The sequence below is a fragment of the Pristis pectinata genome, chromosome 14, assembly GCF_009764475.1.
Source record: "Pristis pectinata isolate sPriPec2 chromosome 14, sPriPec2.1.pri, whole genome shotgun sequence".
Taxonomy (NCBI): domain Eukaryota; kingdom Metazoa; phylum Chordata; class Chondrichthyes; order Rhinopristiformes; family Pristidae; genus Pristis; species Pristis pectinata.
In genome coordinates, this window is record NC_067418.1 from 36,198,019 (window position 1) to 36,213,619 (window position 15,601).

Below are 15,601 nucleotides of genomic sequence, written 5' to 3' on the forward strand. Positions count from 1 at the left end.
AGTATGCTCTTACTTTGGTCCTCCACACTCTATGGCTGAAGCCTTGACCACTGGTAATGTTTGGACTGCTGCCGGCTCAATATTCAAGGTGTTGCTCTCAACAGCAGCCTGAACTGCTTCTGTCAACTGAGAAAAGAGAGTGAGAGAGATGGGAGAAAGGAAAGTAAGTATTGAGGCAGAAAGAGAAACAAGAGGATGGAGCACAAGATAGAGATAACAAATTACATAAACAAAGTCAGCAAGAGAAACGTATAATGGTTAATAGCAGGAGCAGACAATCATTATTTGTAAGATAAGGAAGAGGAGGAGAGCCAAAATATATTGATCAACATGCACGGAATTTCCTTATAATTAACAAGGGTTTAATCTTAACCAAACATTCATAAAAAAACCTAAAACTCAATTAATAAATTATTTGACCCCTCTCATATCGAATACTGAGAACTTCTCCAGAACAAGAAACAAGACAGCAAATAGCAGCAGCCCTGGGTCCACTTCACCTCCGGTTTCTTCTTATTCTTCTTTAAATTTAAATAATACACTTGAATTGGCTGCCTTTTAAATTCCTTCACTGTTGCAACAATGCTGCACTCAACAAAAATTGCATTTAAAATTGGTTCAGAGTCAGAAAGAATATGCTCAGAAGCAATAACTCCTGTATTCTCATAGCCAGAACTGAACAGCACGAAACAGAAAAACCAGGGTTTGCATTTTCATATACCAACTGACCTGAACACCATGCTACTTCCCAGACTCAATGCAAAACAAATGGGCTTTTTGAAAAATGAAGCTTCATCTTCTAATACTGCCACCAGGAATTTACAAACTCACCTCATGCTTGGCAAACGAGAGACATGGACCAATGTCTTCTTGGTAAATCCTTTCTAAGAATGGGCAAGCCTTATCCAGAGTTGGTTCCTCCTTCCACGCCTGGAACTCATCAAATAAAATCAAGTCGATCTATAATAGAAAGACAGCAGCATTAGTAACAACAGTTTGGTGGGTTCTAAATCATTGTGTGCGCTTTTGAAAGGAGTTCCATCATTGCTAATTTGCTGTCAAGGTTACATACTGTATATTCTCCCTCATCTTTTAAAGACACTGACCCGCCCCAGGGTACAAAGCCACGAGTATCAAACGTCCATTGGTACCCCACTCAAGAGGCTTTTTTTTTAAGTAAAAATGAATCAACAGGCCATGGTAGACAGCAAAACCAAGAACAATCCTGTCCTTGCTGAATGTCCAAACATGTGCAGGCAATCGGACTTTGCGGTAGAGAGGTGGGGTAAAGGAACTTACTTGACAGTAACCCCAACTTGTTTAATTTTTACCTTCCCTACTCTGAGGATACCAAAATCAATTGTAGGGTTCCAACTACCACCTCATTTAGTGTACAGCAGGGATGATTTCTATAATCTTCTTGTGAATATGGTTGTGCACCATGCCACAAAATGTCTTTTCTTGGTATGCATTCCCACACTCTTCCTATAATCCCCACTTTACCTCAAAATTTTTAGAGGAATATTTATATAAAGAACTGGAATGAAATGAATCTAATTTCCAGTCTTTCATTCTATTCATGTTTCATACTTCTATTACCCTATGTCTAAAGGTTTAGCAACAAGAGTAGATGCACGTTGCTAATTAATAGACAAAGGTGGGGGGAGAAGTTAATCCTCAACTGATTAACATAAAAGGCATTCTTCTAATTCATTCATTGATTAGTGGTTGAGGAAGGACAGTGCCCCAATTATTTATTGGTTCCTGAGGAAGGAGTGAACCCCAGTCATTCATTGATTAAAAGGAAGGGTAGATCCCAATGAATCACTGGATCTGAAGATCATTAACAGATTTATGAGAGATTAATTTATCCCAGACATAGTGAGAAAGTAGTTTATCCCAATTGTAATGTGGGAATGGTGTACCCCAATCATAATGGGCGAGGCTATACTACAATCATTCATCAATTATTAAGCAAGGGTGTGTCCCAATCAACTGTTGGAAAGGATGGAGCGGTGTATTCACTATTAGAGGGCTTGTCAGGGAGGCAGTACCCTAGTTACTCATTGATTGATGAGAGATGAATATACCCTAATCACTTACTGCTGGCAAGGTTAGAGGAGCAGCAATCCATCAAGGGGTGATTAAGTAATATTGTTGCTCATGGGCTTGCTCTTAATATCTTGACATCCATTTGATTCCTCTTTTTCTGACTTGTCTTTTTTCTTCAATTGATAATTTCATGGTTATCAATTGAGAAAGCTAACATATTGCAAAATTAGCAGTCTGAGTTCTGTTTCATGCCTACCAAGAAATGGATTGAGAAAATACCAAATAATTTCACTTACCCTTATACCCAGCAGCCAGAGAAAATATACAGTCAAAGGTGCACTGTGCAACAACCCTATAATGCATCCTGTTGGGTATACTATACATTAATTATTTGACCACATTTTATTTGCCTGGGCTGCAGATGAATAATCTAATTTATCACATCAGTAGGTCTTTCCAATGCAGAATAAATGAGGAGGAATAAACAGACAGACTCAAGTAGAATTATTTCAGAATATTACTCTAGACAGGGCAGACCAAAAGGTGGCAACAGTACCTGATGCTCCTGCATCGATGATGACTTGGAAAGATGCTCAAATGGCTCAGGTGTGACATAAATCGCCCTCCCAGGTACGATACAGAGGAGCAGAGACAGGAGAGTAGGCACCCCTGCCTTCAGGAGCACCATGAAAAATTAATGTTAGTAGAATTTGAGTATTATACAAGAAAGACAGGGAAAAATCACCAATATGGAGAAAAATACAACCAACCCACAAAGTCTCAAGAAGAACAGCACAATCACTTTAATATTCATTCAGCTTTCAATAAAAGAGCATAACAAAAGACAGAGGGAGCCACTGAGTGAGAGCGATAGATACACAAACATACCAAAAAACAGAGAAACATACACACACTCATTGCTCCCACCTCCCCTCCCCACAAGGAATGGAAGGTAAGGGGAGGGGAGCAAAAAGGTGAAACAGAATGGAGGGGTGAGGAAATGAGAGGAAGAGGTAGGAGTGAAAGGGAGGAGAAGTAAAAGGAACAGAAATAAGAGAAAGAGTGAATATTAAAAGCACAGCAAGAACTAGGTCCAGCAAGTACCTGGAATAGAGTCCACTGAGCTCAGGTTGATGGGTTACTTCAGATTTCAAATATTATTAACCCACTCAATCTAATATTATTCCCTCACAGAGAAAGTGCCAAATATCATTTCACATAATTCTGTCAAAACAATACTCCTGTTACCATTCGCAAAAAAAGAGCAGATATGAATTTCAGTTTGCATATTCATTACCTCTTGAATGCAAGCATTTTCAAGAGTTTTCTACCATCAACTTCTCCTGAGTGTGATTAGAAATTAACCAATTTGAATAACTACAATGCTACCCATCTAACTTAATTAGCAATATGCCCTGTGGGTACAGATTTTGTTCATTTCAGATCATCCCAATTATGGCGATAGCATATTAATTCTCTTAAATTCTTAGTTTACTTAAAAAGTTTACTTATAATTTACTTAATTTCTTAATAATAGTTAAAAACAAGTTGGATTTGTTAAACTTAGTTCAGAGGTTGATGATAAACTAAGATTTGTTCCCACAGAGTTTAATTGTCAGTGAGGCTTAAGGATTGACAGAAATCCTACTATGTCAACATGGCTAATGCTGCCTTTGGAACGATGCACTGGTGTGAAGGAAACAAAAATGCCAGATATCACAGTGAAATATTAGCTGGAATTTAGGAGCCATAAGGACTATGTGGTTAGAAGCGAACAGATTTTTTTTGTGTAAAGTTGCCATTACACAGACTTCAGATTGATACAACAGGTCAACATCATTCTGAGGGACATGCAGTTTTACTCACTTGACAAGTATATAGGGAGACAGAGATTTAGTTGGCAAACAGAGAAATAGGCAGAGAGGCAGGCAGACATACAATAAGACGACTGGGTTTATTGATAGGCAAGCAAACAAGGGAAGCTGGCAAAACAGGAGGCAGGCAATAGACTGACAATACATCAAATATATTTTTACACTTACCTCCCTACCATCCTTATTAATTGGCTGCAACTGTGTATTCTGTGTAGCTGCTGTGACGATGGCACTGCTCATGCTTTTGTTGCGACCATGGCCCTTCTTAAAGACAGCTTTTGAGGGACTCTGGAGCTGTGGGTGCAGCTCCCTATTGGGAGATGATGGCGTAGATGTAATTACAAGTGTCTTCAATGCAGTTACCTCTGCCAGTAGTACATCAATCTAAGTTGGGAGGAAGAGTAACCATTCAGTCGCCATTAAAATTACAGAAAATTGCTCAAACTTGTGATTAGTTGGGTTGTAAGTTTCTTTGCACAATAAACGTGAAGGAAATTAATACTGGGGAATGAACATTTTTATTTCAGCCACCCAACAGTTCATTTTATACCTGTCCATCTGAAAGAAAGAAAGGTTTAATTGTCTCTCAGGATGTCCAAAGATCTTCACAATCATTGAAATATTCTTTTAGGGTTGTCACTGTTACAATGCAAGAAATGCAGTAGTAAATCCTTCATGTTTTTGAAATTATGTTTTCTCTGTTCAGAGAAGCAGTGGGCCCAAATCTAATCTCAAGGGGCACAATTGGACATATTCATCCAGTCTGAAAAACAAATGTTCACAACTGTTCTTGCTGTTTGCCCCTTAGCCAATTTGTGTCTGCATGCAATCACGTTCTCCCTAAAGCCATGGGCATCAATTTTGCTAGGTTTTCTATAAATGGAACTTTTGAAAACCTATAAGTTTATCAAAACACTCTGCCAATTAAACATGATGCTTTTAACACAAATCTCTTGTTGGCTTTCATTTATTAACCTATAATTTTCCAATCGCCAATTAATTTTGTCTCAACTAATGTAGTAAAAAAGCAGCATAATTCATGGGGCTGCACACAATGGATATTTGGAGAAAGTGCACCAAACAGGCATTCATCATTCATCAGTGAAGGGTGTCGACTCGAAATGCTGACTGTCCATTTCTCTCCATACAACCTGTCTGAGCTGCTGAGTTCCTCCAGCGTTTCATGCATTACTCCAGATTCCAGCATCTGCAATCTCTTATGTCTCTATTCATCAGTCTAGACTGGATTTGCACTCAGTTCCCAGCTACATAAGTAGTATATTTCTCACCACACTTCTGGCAGGTAGTATTATCTTCTGTACCTCATAATGGCAAATTCAAATACATGTCAGAGAACTGTCCCCATAAGGTCAAATAGCCTTTAATCTCTAAGGTAGCATTTGGATTTATTGAGGATTATAACTTATCCCCATATTTGAGTAAAGGCCAAATCTTGCGCTTCAAATAAAATCCTACCTCTGTTCTGCTATGTTTATCCTGGGATTGGGCCTGCTCAGGTAACTCACTTAAGGATAACTGATGTTTTCCATTGTAAGAAACTACCTTGATTATATCCTGGAATAACATGATTCTTACATCAACTAGTTTCAATAGTTATTACTCCATTATTTGTCCTTCCACCTCTTCCCTTCTCACCATCCAGGAACCCTAAAGTTCCTCAAGGTGAAGCAACAATTCATTTGCACTCTACAAATCAAGTGTCCTGCACTTGATATTCACAATACGTTCTCCTGTACAATGGAGAAATCAGGAATTAAGTGAAAATTGGATGATTATTTTGCAGAGCACCTGTGTTCAGTATTTAAGCGTGACCTTGAGCTTCCCCATTGCCTGTCACTTTATCTTACTATCCTACTCCCACCCTGTCCTTTGTGTCTTGGCCTATGGCGCTATTACAATGAGGCCCAATGAGAGCTTGAGGAATATCACCTCATCTGTCTGAGCACATTGCAGACTTCCAGATTCAATATCAAATTCTCCAATTTCAGGTAACTCACTCTTTCTTTCTATGTCAGAACTGACCATTTCTGTCCATCATCATTTTGGCTCAGTTTTCCTTTTTTATTGTTATTTTTTGACCTGCTGAGCATGCCCCACAGCCTTAGCATTAACAACAAAGAAATATACATGCTCAGAGCCATAGAGTCATACAGCACAGAAATCGCCCCTTCTACCCAACTCGTCCATGCTGACCATGATGCTCATCTATGCTAATCCCATTTGCTTCTAACTGCTACACTAATTTAAATGTTGGAAAAATGTAAGCCAGCACATCCTGAACCTTCCATGGTATTGATCTTTTCAAACCTCCCTACAGGACACAAGACAATCTTCAAGACAATTAGGGTGGGGGAAGGAGGTCACCTACCTTCCCCTGTGCTTCTTTAAGCTGCTTCTCAGCTGTAGCTTGTTTAGTGTTTGCTTCCCTCACCATCTTGTGTGCTTCCTGTTTATAAAAAAAAGGAAAAATTAAAGAATGGTAACAGTGAGTGGCTATTCTATTTAAATAGTTCACAATTTTGGTAGTGAGGCTAAACACTGGAGTCAACCTCATCTTCATTAGTGGAACCATTCATACTCTGAATCACTGACCGAGGAAAGAGTCTCTTGGCCACCATTGATGGGAGGGACAATGGTAGAGAGGGGATCTCATACATCAATCGAGGGAAAATGGACCTCAGGCACTACCTGACTGGTAAGTGACTATATTGCTAGCAATACCTCAAAGAGGCTAGCTGTCAGCTCTTCCAGCTCCTGCTCCAACTGTTCCCGCACCTTAGACAGCTTCTCACATTCTTCATCCTTCAACTTCAACTCCTGACCAAAGAACAAGATAAAGACATGTCACATGGTGATAACATTTTCCTCCATCATTGGCTGATTTATTCAGTGGTTCAGATGTGAATTCACCAGCTAAAACATTACTGAGCAGACAAGGAACATCTACAAGCTCTAACTTATCACGGTCAATGCAAGTAAATATTTGTCCTTTGCACTATTGTCTGGTGAGGTAAGTGGAATGGAGAAATTAGCCGTTGCACATGCTCCACATCATTTTCTGCTAACACTTTCTGGTTAAGCTTCCATATCTGTAGACAGCAGGTGAGAATAGGAACAGGTGCAGCTGCAATGTGAAAATACTCAACAGCATTCAGTGTCTGAACTAACTCTGACAACTGGGCATTTTTGAGGAAAAAAAATAAAAAGGACTAATTAAAACATTCTTATTTTGTAGCAAGATGATCTCCTATATCTAAGTTTATATTAGATTACACGATACATTATAACACACAATGAATTACTCTCCTTTTAATGGAGATCCACAATTAAATTGGACTACCGCATTATAGGTACAAAGATTAGTTCTTGTAAAAGGGCATTTTTTTAAGCTCAATAAAAGGCTCACTTCTGTAACTTAATCATATTGGTCCATAGATTGGCAGCATCCTTTAAATCATCACTTCCTTCACTTCTTCTCCTAAAGGATTGATTGTATTATTAAGTTCAGAAACAAAAAGCTGGGCTGAATAGCCTCCACCTGTGATAGGAATTTCTCTGATTCAAAAGGTTAACTGTTTTCCTTATGTTAACATTTTTAAAGATGATCACTGATAGATTCCTCACTTGTGGTCTGCAGCTGTGCTATTGTGTAACACTTTCAAATCTGATGGACGCATCTGCACATCAACGTGGACATCCTAAGACAAAATCATTGTTAATGCTGGCTGAGCATCCATAACTACAGCAGTTAGTTAAAATGAATAGATAGTTTGGAGATGGTCTTCTGTGACATTATGCCCCATCTTGAAATCCTATTCATTTTGCACAAATTGCACAATTAGAGCTGATGATGCATTATTCGGTAAACTGGAAACTGAACAGGTATACTTCCCAGTTATCTCCTATTCAAGATTAGTCACATCAAGATGTGAGCAGCCTCAAAATTCTATCACTGAAATACATCTGAGGGGTCAGCTGCAAAGATGGATTTGTACTTCAAAGCATCCTGCTGCCCACGTTATGTGCACTGGTGGCATTGCTGTTGCCTGAGATCCCTGGCACTGACTCAATACTGCACTGTGAATTTGCATAGTTTGCTCCTCCAGATCTGGATGAATTGGAGAGTTTTCTGAGATCTAACAGTAATTAGAAGAATCGCAGAAAATACTTTTCAAGAGCAGGGTAATTGTTAATTACATTGTTGATAATAATTTCTCAGATGCTGACACTTATATCACAGCAGCTGTATTTCTGTCAATTTTATGGGTTGCTCTTCTTTTGACTCTTATGGGGATAAGATGAAAATTTTAGTTCAAGTCATACTGGTAAACCAGATATTAAATAATAAGGCATGAAATTAATTGCAAATGATACTAGGAAACCAGAGATCTCAAAAAGTTTCACAATGGCTTCTGTGGGCCACTTTTGGTCTGCACTTTCATCTCACAATATCATCAACATCCACTCCCCACCCCTAACTACCACCACCTGCTGTTCAACTCAAAGCTTGGACCTTCAGAATCTCCACCCACCTGTGACAGACGGTGCCCACTTACCCTTTGTGCCTTTGCCAGCTCCTCCTTCAGCCGTTCGGACCCTTTCTCCCTTATTTCTACTGAGGAGCTCCGTAGCCGAGAAAGGTGATAGGCATTGCGAAGCATCTCCTCACTCATAGGCTCAGAGTTCTCCTGTTGAGCATTTGCTGTGTGCTGCTCAGGCCCAGCTTCATCATCCATTGGCATTGCTTCCTTCCAGGTGTTGAGGGTTCGGTTACTGGACAAACACTGGCTCTCAACGGTTTGCTTCTGCTCCCTGGTAGAAAGATAGAAAGGAATCTTTGTGATGTATCCAAACCATTGGGGTGAATCACTCCACGCCAAATAAGAATATTGCTTCAAGAAAAGAACCTGATAAAGACAGAGGAAAGGCAATGGTCAAGAAATGGGGGGGGAAGGGGGGGGGGGGGATGGATGGAAGGAATAATGAAGCTTAGAGAACAAGGGATAGCGTCCAGAGGGAAAAAACGTGGGTAATAGAACCATAGAACAGTACAGCACAATACAGGCCCTTCAGCCCACAATGTTGCGCCAACCTTTAAACCTTGTCTAAGACCATCTAACCCCTTCCTCCCACATATCCCTCTATTTTAAATTCCTCCATATGCTTATCTAGCAATCTCTTGAATTTGACCAATGTACCTGTCTCCACCAGCACCCCAGGCAGTGCATTCCATACCCCAACCACTCTCTGGGTAAAAAACCTTCCTCTGATATCTCCCTTGAACTTCCCACCCATTACTTTAAAGCCATGCCCTCTTGTATTGAACATTGGTGCTGTGGGAAAGAGGTGCTGGCTAACTATTTTATCTATTCCTCTTAATATTTTGTACACCTCTATCATGTCTCCTCTCATCCTCCTTCTCTCCAAAGAGTAAAGCCCTAGCTCCCTTAGTCTCTCCTCATAATGCACTCTCTCTAAACCAGGCAGCATCCTGGTAAATCTCCCCTGCACCCTTTCCAACGCTTCCACATCCTTCCTATAATGAGGCGACCAGAACTGGACACTGTACTCTAAGTGTGATCTAACCAGAGTTTTGTAGAGCTGCATCATTACCTCGTGGCTCTTAAACTCGATCCCACGACTTATGAATGCTAACATCCCATAAGCTTTCTTAATGACCCTATCCACCTGTGAGGCAACTTTCAGGGATCTGTGGATATGAACTCCCAGATCCCTCTGCTCCTCCACACTATCCAGAATCCTGCCATTAACTTTGTACTCCGCCTTGGAGTTTGTCCTTCCAAAGTGTACCACCTCACACTTCTCTGGATTGAACTCCATCTGCCACTTCTCAGCCCAGCTCTGCATCCTATCAATGTCCCTCTGCAATCTTCGACAATCCTCTACACTATCCACAACACCACCAACCTTTGTGTCATCTCCAAACTTGCCAACCCACCCTTCTACCCCCTCATCCAAGTCATTAATAAAAATCACGAAAAGCAGAGGTCCCAGAATCGATCCTTGTGGGACACCACTAGTCACAGCCCTCCAATCTGAATGCAGTCCCTCCACCACAACACTCTGCCTTCTACAGGCAAGCCAATTCTGAATCCACGCGGCCAAGCTTCCCTGGATTCCAAGCCCTCTGACCTTCTGAAGAAGCCTACCATGTGGAACCTTGTCAAATGCCTTACTAAAATCCATGTAGACCACATCTACTGCACTACCCTCATCAATCTGCCTGGTCACCTCCTCAAAGAACACTATCAGGCTTGTGAGACATGAGATCCCTTTTCAAAGCCATGCTGGCTGTCCCTGATCAGACCATGATTCTCTAAATGCCCATAGATCCTCTCTCTAAGAATCCTTTCCAACAGCTTGCCCACCACAGACATAAGGCTCACTGGTCTATAATTTCCTGGACTATCCCTACTACCTTTTTTGAATAAGGGGACAACATTTGCCACCCTCCAATCCTCTGGTACCATTCCCATGGACAACGAGGACTCAAAGATCCTAGCCAAAAGCTCAGCAATCTCCTCCCTCGCCTCGTGGAGCAGCCTGGGGAATATTCTGTCAGGCCCCGGGGACTTATCTGTCCTAATATTTTCTAACAGCTCCAACACATCATCTCTCTTGATATCAATATGATCTAGAACGCTAACCTTACCAACACTGTCCTCAGCGTCATCAAGGCCCCTCTCCTTGGCGAATACTGAAGAGAAGTATTTATTGAGGACCTCACCCACTTCCACAGCTTCCAGGCACATCTTCCTAAATTTGTCTCTAATTGGTCTGACCTTTACTCTCGTTATCCTTCTGCTCTTCACATAAGTGAAAAATGCCTTGGGGTTTTCCTTAACCCTACTCACCAAGGCCTTTTCATGTCCCCTTCTTGCTCTCCTCAGCCCCTTCTTAAGTTCCTTCCTTGCTACCCTATATTCCTCAAGAGCCCCATCTGATCCTTGCTGCCTACACCTTATGTAGGCTGCCTTCTTCCTCCTAACTAGATGTTCCACCTCTCTTGTCACCCATGGTTCCTTCACCCTGCCATTCTTTCTCTGCCTCACCACTACAAATTTATCCCTAACATCCTGCAAGAGATCCCTGAACAACGACCACATCTCTATAGTACATTTCCCTTCAAAAATGTCATCCCAATTTACACTCGCAAGTTCTAGCCTCATAGCCTCATAATCTGCCCTTCCCCAATTAAATATCTTCCTGTCCTCTTTGCTCCTATCGTTGTCCATGACAATGCTGAAGGTTAGGGAGTGGTGGTCACTGTCCCCCAAATGCTCACCCACTGAGAGATCTGTCACCTGACCTGGTTCATTACCTAATACTAGATCTAATATGGCATTCCCTCTAGTTGGCCTGTCAACATACTGTGACAGGAATCCGTCCTGGACACACTTAACAAACTTTGCCCTGTCTAAGCCTTTGGTACTAAGCAGGTGCCAATCAATATTTGGGAATTTGAAGTCTCCCATGATAACAACCCTGTTATTTTTGCACCTTTCCAAAATCTGCCTCCAAATCTTCTCCTCAGTATCCTTGCTGCTACCGGGGGCCTATAGAATACTCCCAGTAGAGTAACTGCTCCTTTCTTGTTCCTAACTTCCACCCATACTGACTCTAGAGAGGATCCTTCTATATTATCCACCCTTTCTGCAGCTGTATTAGTATCCCTGACCAGTAATGCCACCCCCCTCCTCTTCTCCCCCCCCCATCCCTTTTAAAACACTGAAATCCGGGAATATTGAGTATCCATTCCTGCCCTGGTGACAGCCAAGTCTCTGCAAGAGCCACAATATCATAGTTCCATGTATTTATCCAAGCTCTCAGTTCATCACCCTTATTCCTGATACTTCTTGCATTTAAGTAAATGCACTTTAGCCCATTCACCTTACTACTTTTATACCCTATACTCTGCTTCTCCTTCCTCAAAGCCTCTCTATATGTTAGATCTGACTTTACTCCATGCACTTCTTCCACTGACCTATCCCTCTAGTTCCCATCCCACTTGCAAACTAGTTTAAACCCTCTCGAACCACACTAGCAAACCTGCCTGCAAGGATACTGGTCCCCCTTGAGTTCAGGTGTAACCCATCCACTCTGTACAGGTCCCACCTTCCCCAGAAGAGATCCCAATGATCCAAAAATAAATGAGAAGGACCAAGACCATGAGGGTGAGATAAGACTGAGAGAAAGAGAAGTAGAGATCTCTAGTGATACGGAATATGGAAAATAAGAGATAAAAGAGGAATACTAGACAGATAGATTGAAAAAAATATACCTAAGCATATCTAAAGTCCTCCCACTATTTGGCAAAAGACTGCAAACTCTATCAGTACACAGCTGTAAAATAGTGAAGGTAACATTAGCTAATATGTATCTGGAACTTAGAATAATTTCTCCTCAAGAAATAGGAAATTATAACAGTTTTTCAGTAAAAGGTAAATGAACACCATTGGTACAATGGATATCTAGGAGACCAAATCACAGGGAAGCAGAGTCCTCCCGGGATGTAGAAATTTAAAATACTGCCCTGCTGAGAATTTTGTGAAGTCAAATATCCAACCAATATATCTACACAGGAACTGTCAAGCAATATCTGATACTATTGAATAGATTATCATTTCACCATTCAGTTATAATCACAATCTGAGTTTTTTGGTTTTTAATCTTTCATTCAATTTGGGTGTGCTTTTTCAGATTTTATTATTGTTTGGCAAAATCAGGTGTCTTCCATTGTTAAAAAATCCTTCTGTTGAAAGATACATCAACTTTCAATTTCTAATAAGCACAACTAAATTGAAGTTGGTAACAATAATATGTACAGATTCAACGTCATTTTAACATTAAGGTGTACCACAGCCTACCAAATCACTGCCATCATACCTATGCATATCTCACAAATGGGTTGATCAGTAGTCTATATGGATATTTTGAAAGCCACATGCAGCATTCTTGAAGCAAAATGAATGAAAAGTAGATTCTGTATATTTGGTATTTATTGTCTGCCCAGAATGTTATCAGATAAAAAAAAAACTGAAAAGACAAGTTTTCCAAGCAGACCTTTGGGGTTGTTTACTTCTTTATTTTAAATTAACTAAAGTAAAAAAAATCTAGTCTTAGTTATAGTAACTCACTCACATAGCCCTTCATCGCATATTCGCATAGGCAGTGACATTGCGCAAGCTATTCTACCATTGGGACATCACAGCCTTGTGTAATATTCATGCAATTGTCCTCTCCAGCCATATCTACCACCACTATTTCTTTGAGCATCATTCTGTTATTCACCATGGAGACCACACTACATAATCCCATTTTCAATACTTATTACACAATTGTACCCCAAAGTAATGGGATTTTCCCTGACACTTATAAGATAAATAACTCACATATGATGCAAACACTTACTGCGAGTTTAAGTGAATGAATACAAATCAGCTGTTTAAATAAAATCTATCAACCTTTTGTCCTCATGTCTATGTTTTATCAAAAGCCAGGATTACACCACCGTCATCTATTCAAATGCATTCTTTTTTAGGATGTTAAAACTAGTAAATTTCTTATTCAGTTTTTTCATCACTGTTCAACCTGCAGACCTTTTAAACTCAAATGCTGTCACCTGATTACCACTTCCTAGTTTAGCTCTTCTTATCACCTACTTCACACAATCTGAGAATTTTTCACCTCAGCTTCTCAGTGAAAAAAATATTGACAAAAATCCTGGGAATGAGAACTAGAATAGACAAGTTCAACACTGATACATTATTCAATAAGTAACTGGGCCCAAGTAATCCACTGATCTATCTCAATTCATCCACCCAAAATAATACATCATCCCACTGGCATATCCAGAAATGTATCTATTTAAGAGCTTTAAATAAGTCCTGCATGCTCATTCATTTATCAATTGTTTAGGAAAACCAGTTTGACTGTATCGTCCTTTATAATTTTTAATTTACAGATTTAGAAGGAAAGGAAAATGTAGAGCTGGAACAGGACTAACCATTTGATGATGTCTCTATTGTACATTACTTTTCAATCCTTGTTCTTCATTGTCTGAGATGAAACACATGATAAATGGTAACTTGAGGTTAATACAGAAGAAATGTGGACAGAATTATACAACAGAAAGAGTTAGTGTCCAAGAAGAGGAGGAGGAAGCCAGGAAGATAGCCAAATAAAAATAGACACTCTATCAGGCAGTTTTTTCCAGTAAGCTGTGTGCTGCAGCCCACAGGAATGTAATGATCTGAATCACAGTGAAGAATCAACATCTTAGGGATCACTACACTACCCAGGCATCTGAGCCAGGAGGATTGCCAGTGTCAGTATCAATAGCTTCTATTACAGTGCAAGAAGCTCAGGCCTGTTAGAGTTGTTCTATACTTGAGATTAATGGTTTTCTTTTAATGGTATTTTGATATCAGTGCCACCTTTGCCAGCTGTAAAAGAACATAGATACTATATTGAACATAGATACTATAATGATCACCTAGATACTATATTGTTATTCTGCTATGTGCACCCAAGCCCGTCACAATTCCTATTCTTACTATGTAATGACTTTTAATGCAAATTCCTGGGCTATGTTAAATGCCATTTTCGCTCAGTTTACACATTTCCATCAGACAACAAGATTGTCCCATTAGTTACTTAAAATCTACGGAGCTCTGGTAACTGTTCAAATCAGAGAGAACTGGTATGGAAAATTTGAGTTTCATGAGGGCAGTGCGAGCTCTCCCAATAGAAAAGAGTCAATATATTAAAAAAGGGTCAATCCATTGAAAATGTTAATTCAAAACATGGGTAACTTAATCAAGTATGCAAAATGGTGTTCCTTTTATTTTAAGACGCATGTTAGATTTTTCTGTAAATATACATATTATTTATTTGTTTGTTTTATAGTCACTATAATCTGATGGTGTGATCCTTTGCCATGTTTTGTGGATGAGAGAAAAGTTCTATGGGAGTGGGGAAATAGTTCAATAAACAAATTAATTAGTAGAATAGAAAAAGGTCTTCCTGTTCATTACTTTATACATTAATAAAAACTATTAGAACTAATGAAAATATTGTTGAAATTGAGTAGAATTGGAACTTCATAGGAGTAATTTAAATTTTACGTTGCTCATTACACATGCTTCAATTTATAACTGATAGCTCCACTCACTCACACCTTCCTTGTAATTCCTTGTAAAGAACACTGCTAACACAACCTACCTGCATGATAATTCACTGAAACACATATGAACTTGCTGAGCTGTTATCACTAGCACATAAACTGCAGTTGTACTCTAGCTTAGCATTATCATTTAACTGGAAAGATGAAATGTCAGTCATACTGGCCAGTCCAATGGGAAATTACTTAAAAGAGATGAGGACAAAGGCTGAAGTTGCAGATTACTCCTTAACTAGCCTAGAATGAAACAGTGGCAGGTTGAAAGAGGAGGTGACCTTTGACTAACTGTCAAAGTTTATGCTTCCATATTATGTCACTGTTAGATCCAAATATCCTTGCAATCAATGACAATAATTTTCAATTGACTCTGTGATTCTCCAGAAAGTGCAGAGCCTACTTCTAAAGGTCAATGGTAGAAAGGTTTGCCAAAACTTGCTGCCCAGGATAGGTG

The 15,601-nt window shown here is 39.8% G+C and overlaps 1 protein-coding gene across 6 annotated transcripts in view; it reads right to left on the reverse strand.

The window, feature by feature from the left end:
* LOC127577691 (guanine nucleotide exchange factor for Rab-3A-like) overlaps positions 1-15,601 on the reverse strand; it is a 130,300-nt gene that overhangs the window by 36,537 nt on the left and 78,162 nt on the right. For 3 of the 6 annotated variants that reach the window (XM_052029129.1, XM_052029131.1, XM_052029127.1), the window contains 7 exons: positions 8,504-8,759; positions 6,669-6,764; positions 6,316-6,393; positions 4,095-4,310; positions 2,609-2,725; positions 832-960; positions 14-126 (listed from right to left, as the gene is read on the reverse strand). In XM_052029129.1, coding sequence (XP_051885089.1) covers positions 14-126; positions 832-960; positions 2,609-2,725; positions 4,095-4,310; positions 6,316-6,393; positions 6,669-6,764; positions 8,504-8,689 — 935 coding nt within the window. In that variant the 5' untranslated portion in view covers positions 8,690-8,759. Of the gene's footprint in view, positions 1-13; positions 127-831; positions 961-2,608; positions 2,726-4,094; positions 4,311-6,315; positions 6,394-6,668; positions 6,765-8,503; positions 8,760-13,974; positions 14,028-15,601 lie in introns of all 6 variants that reach the window. The other 3 variants (XM_052029132.1, XM_052029133.1, XM_052029128.1) reach the window with 2 other exon arrangements.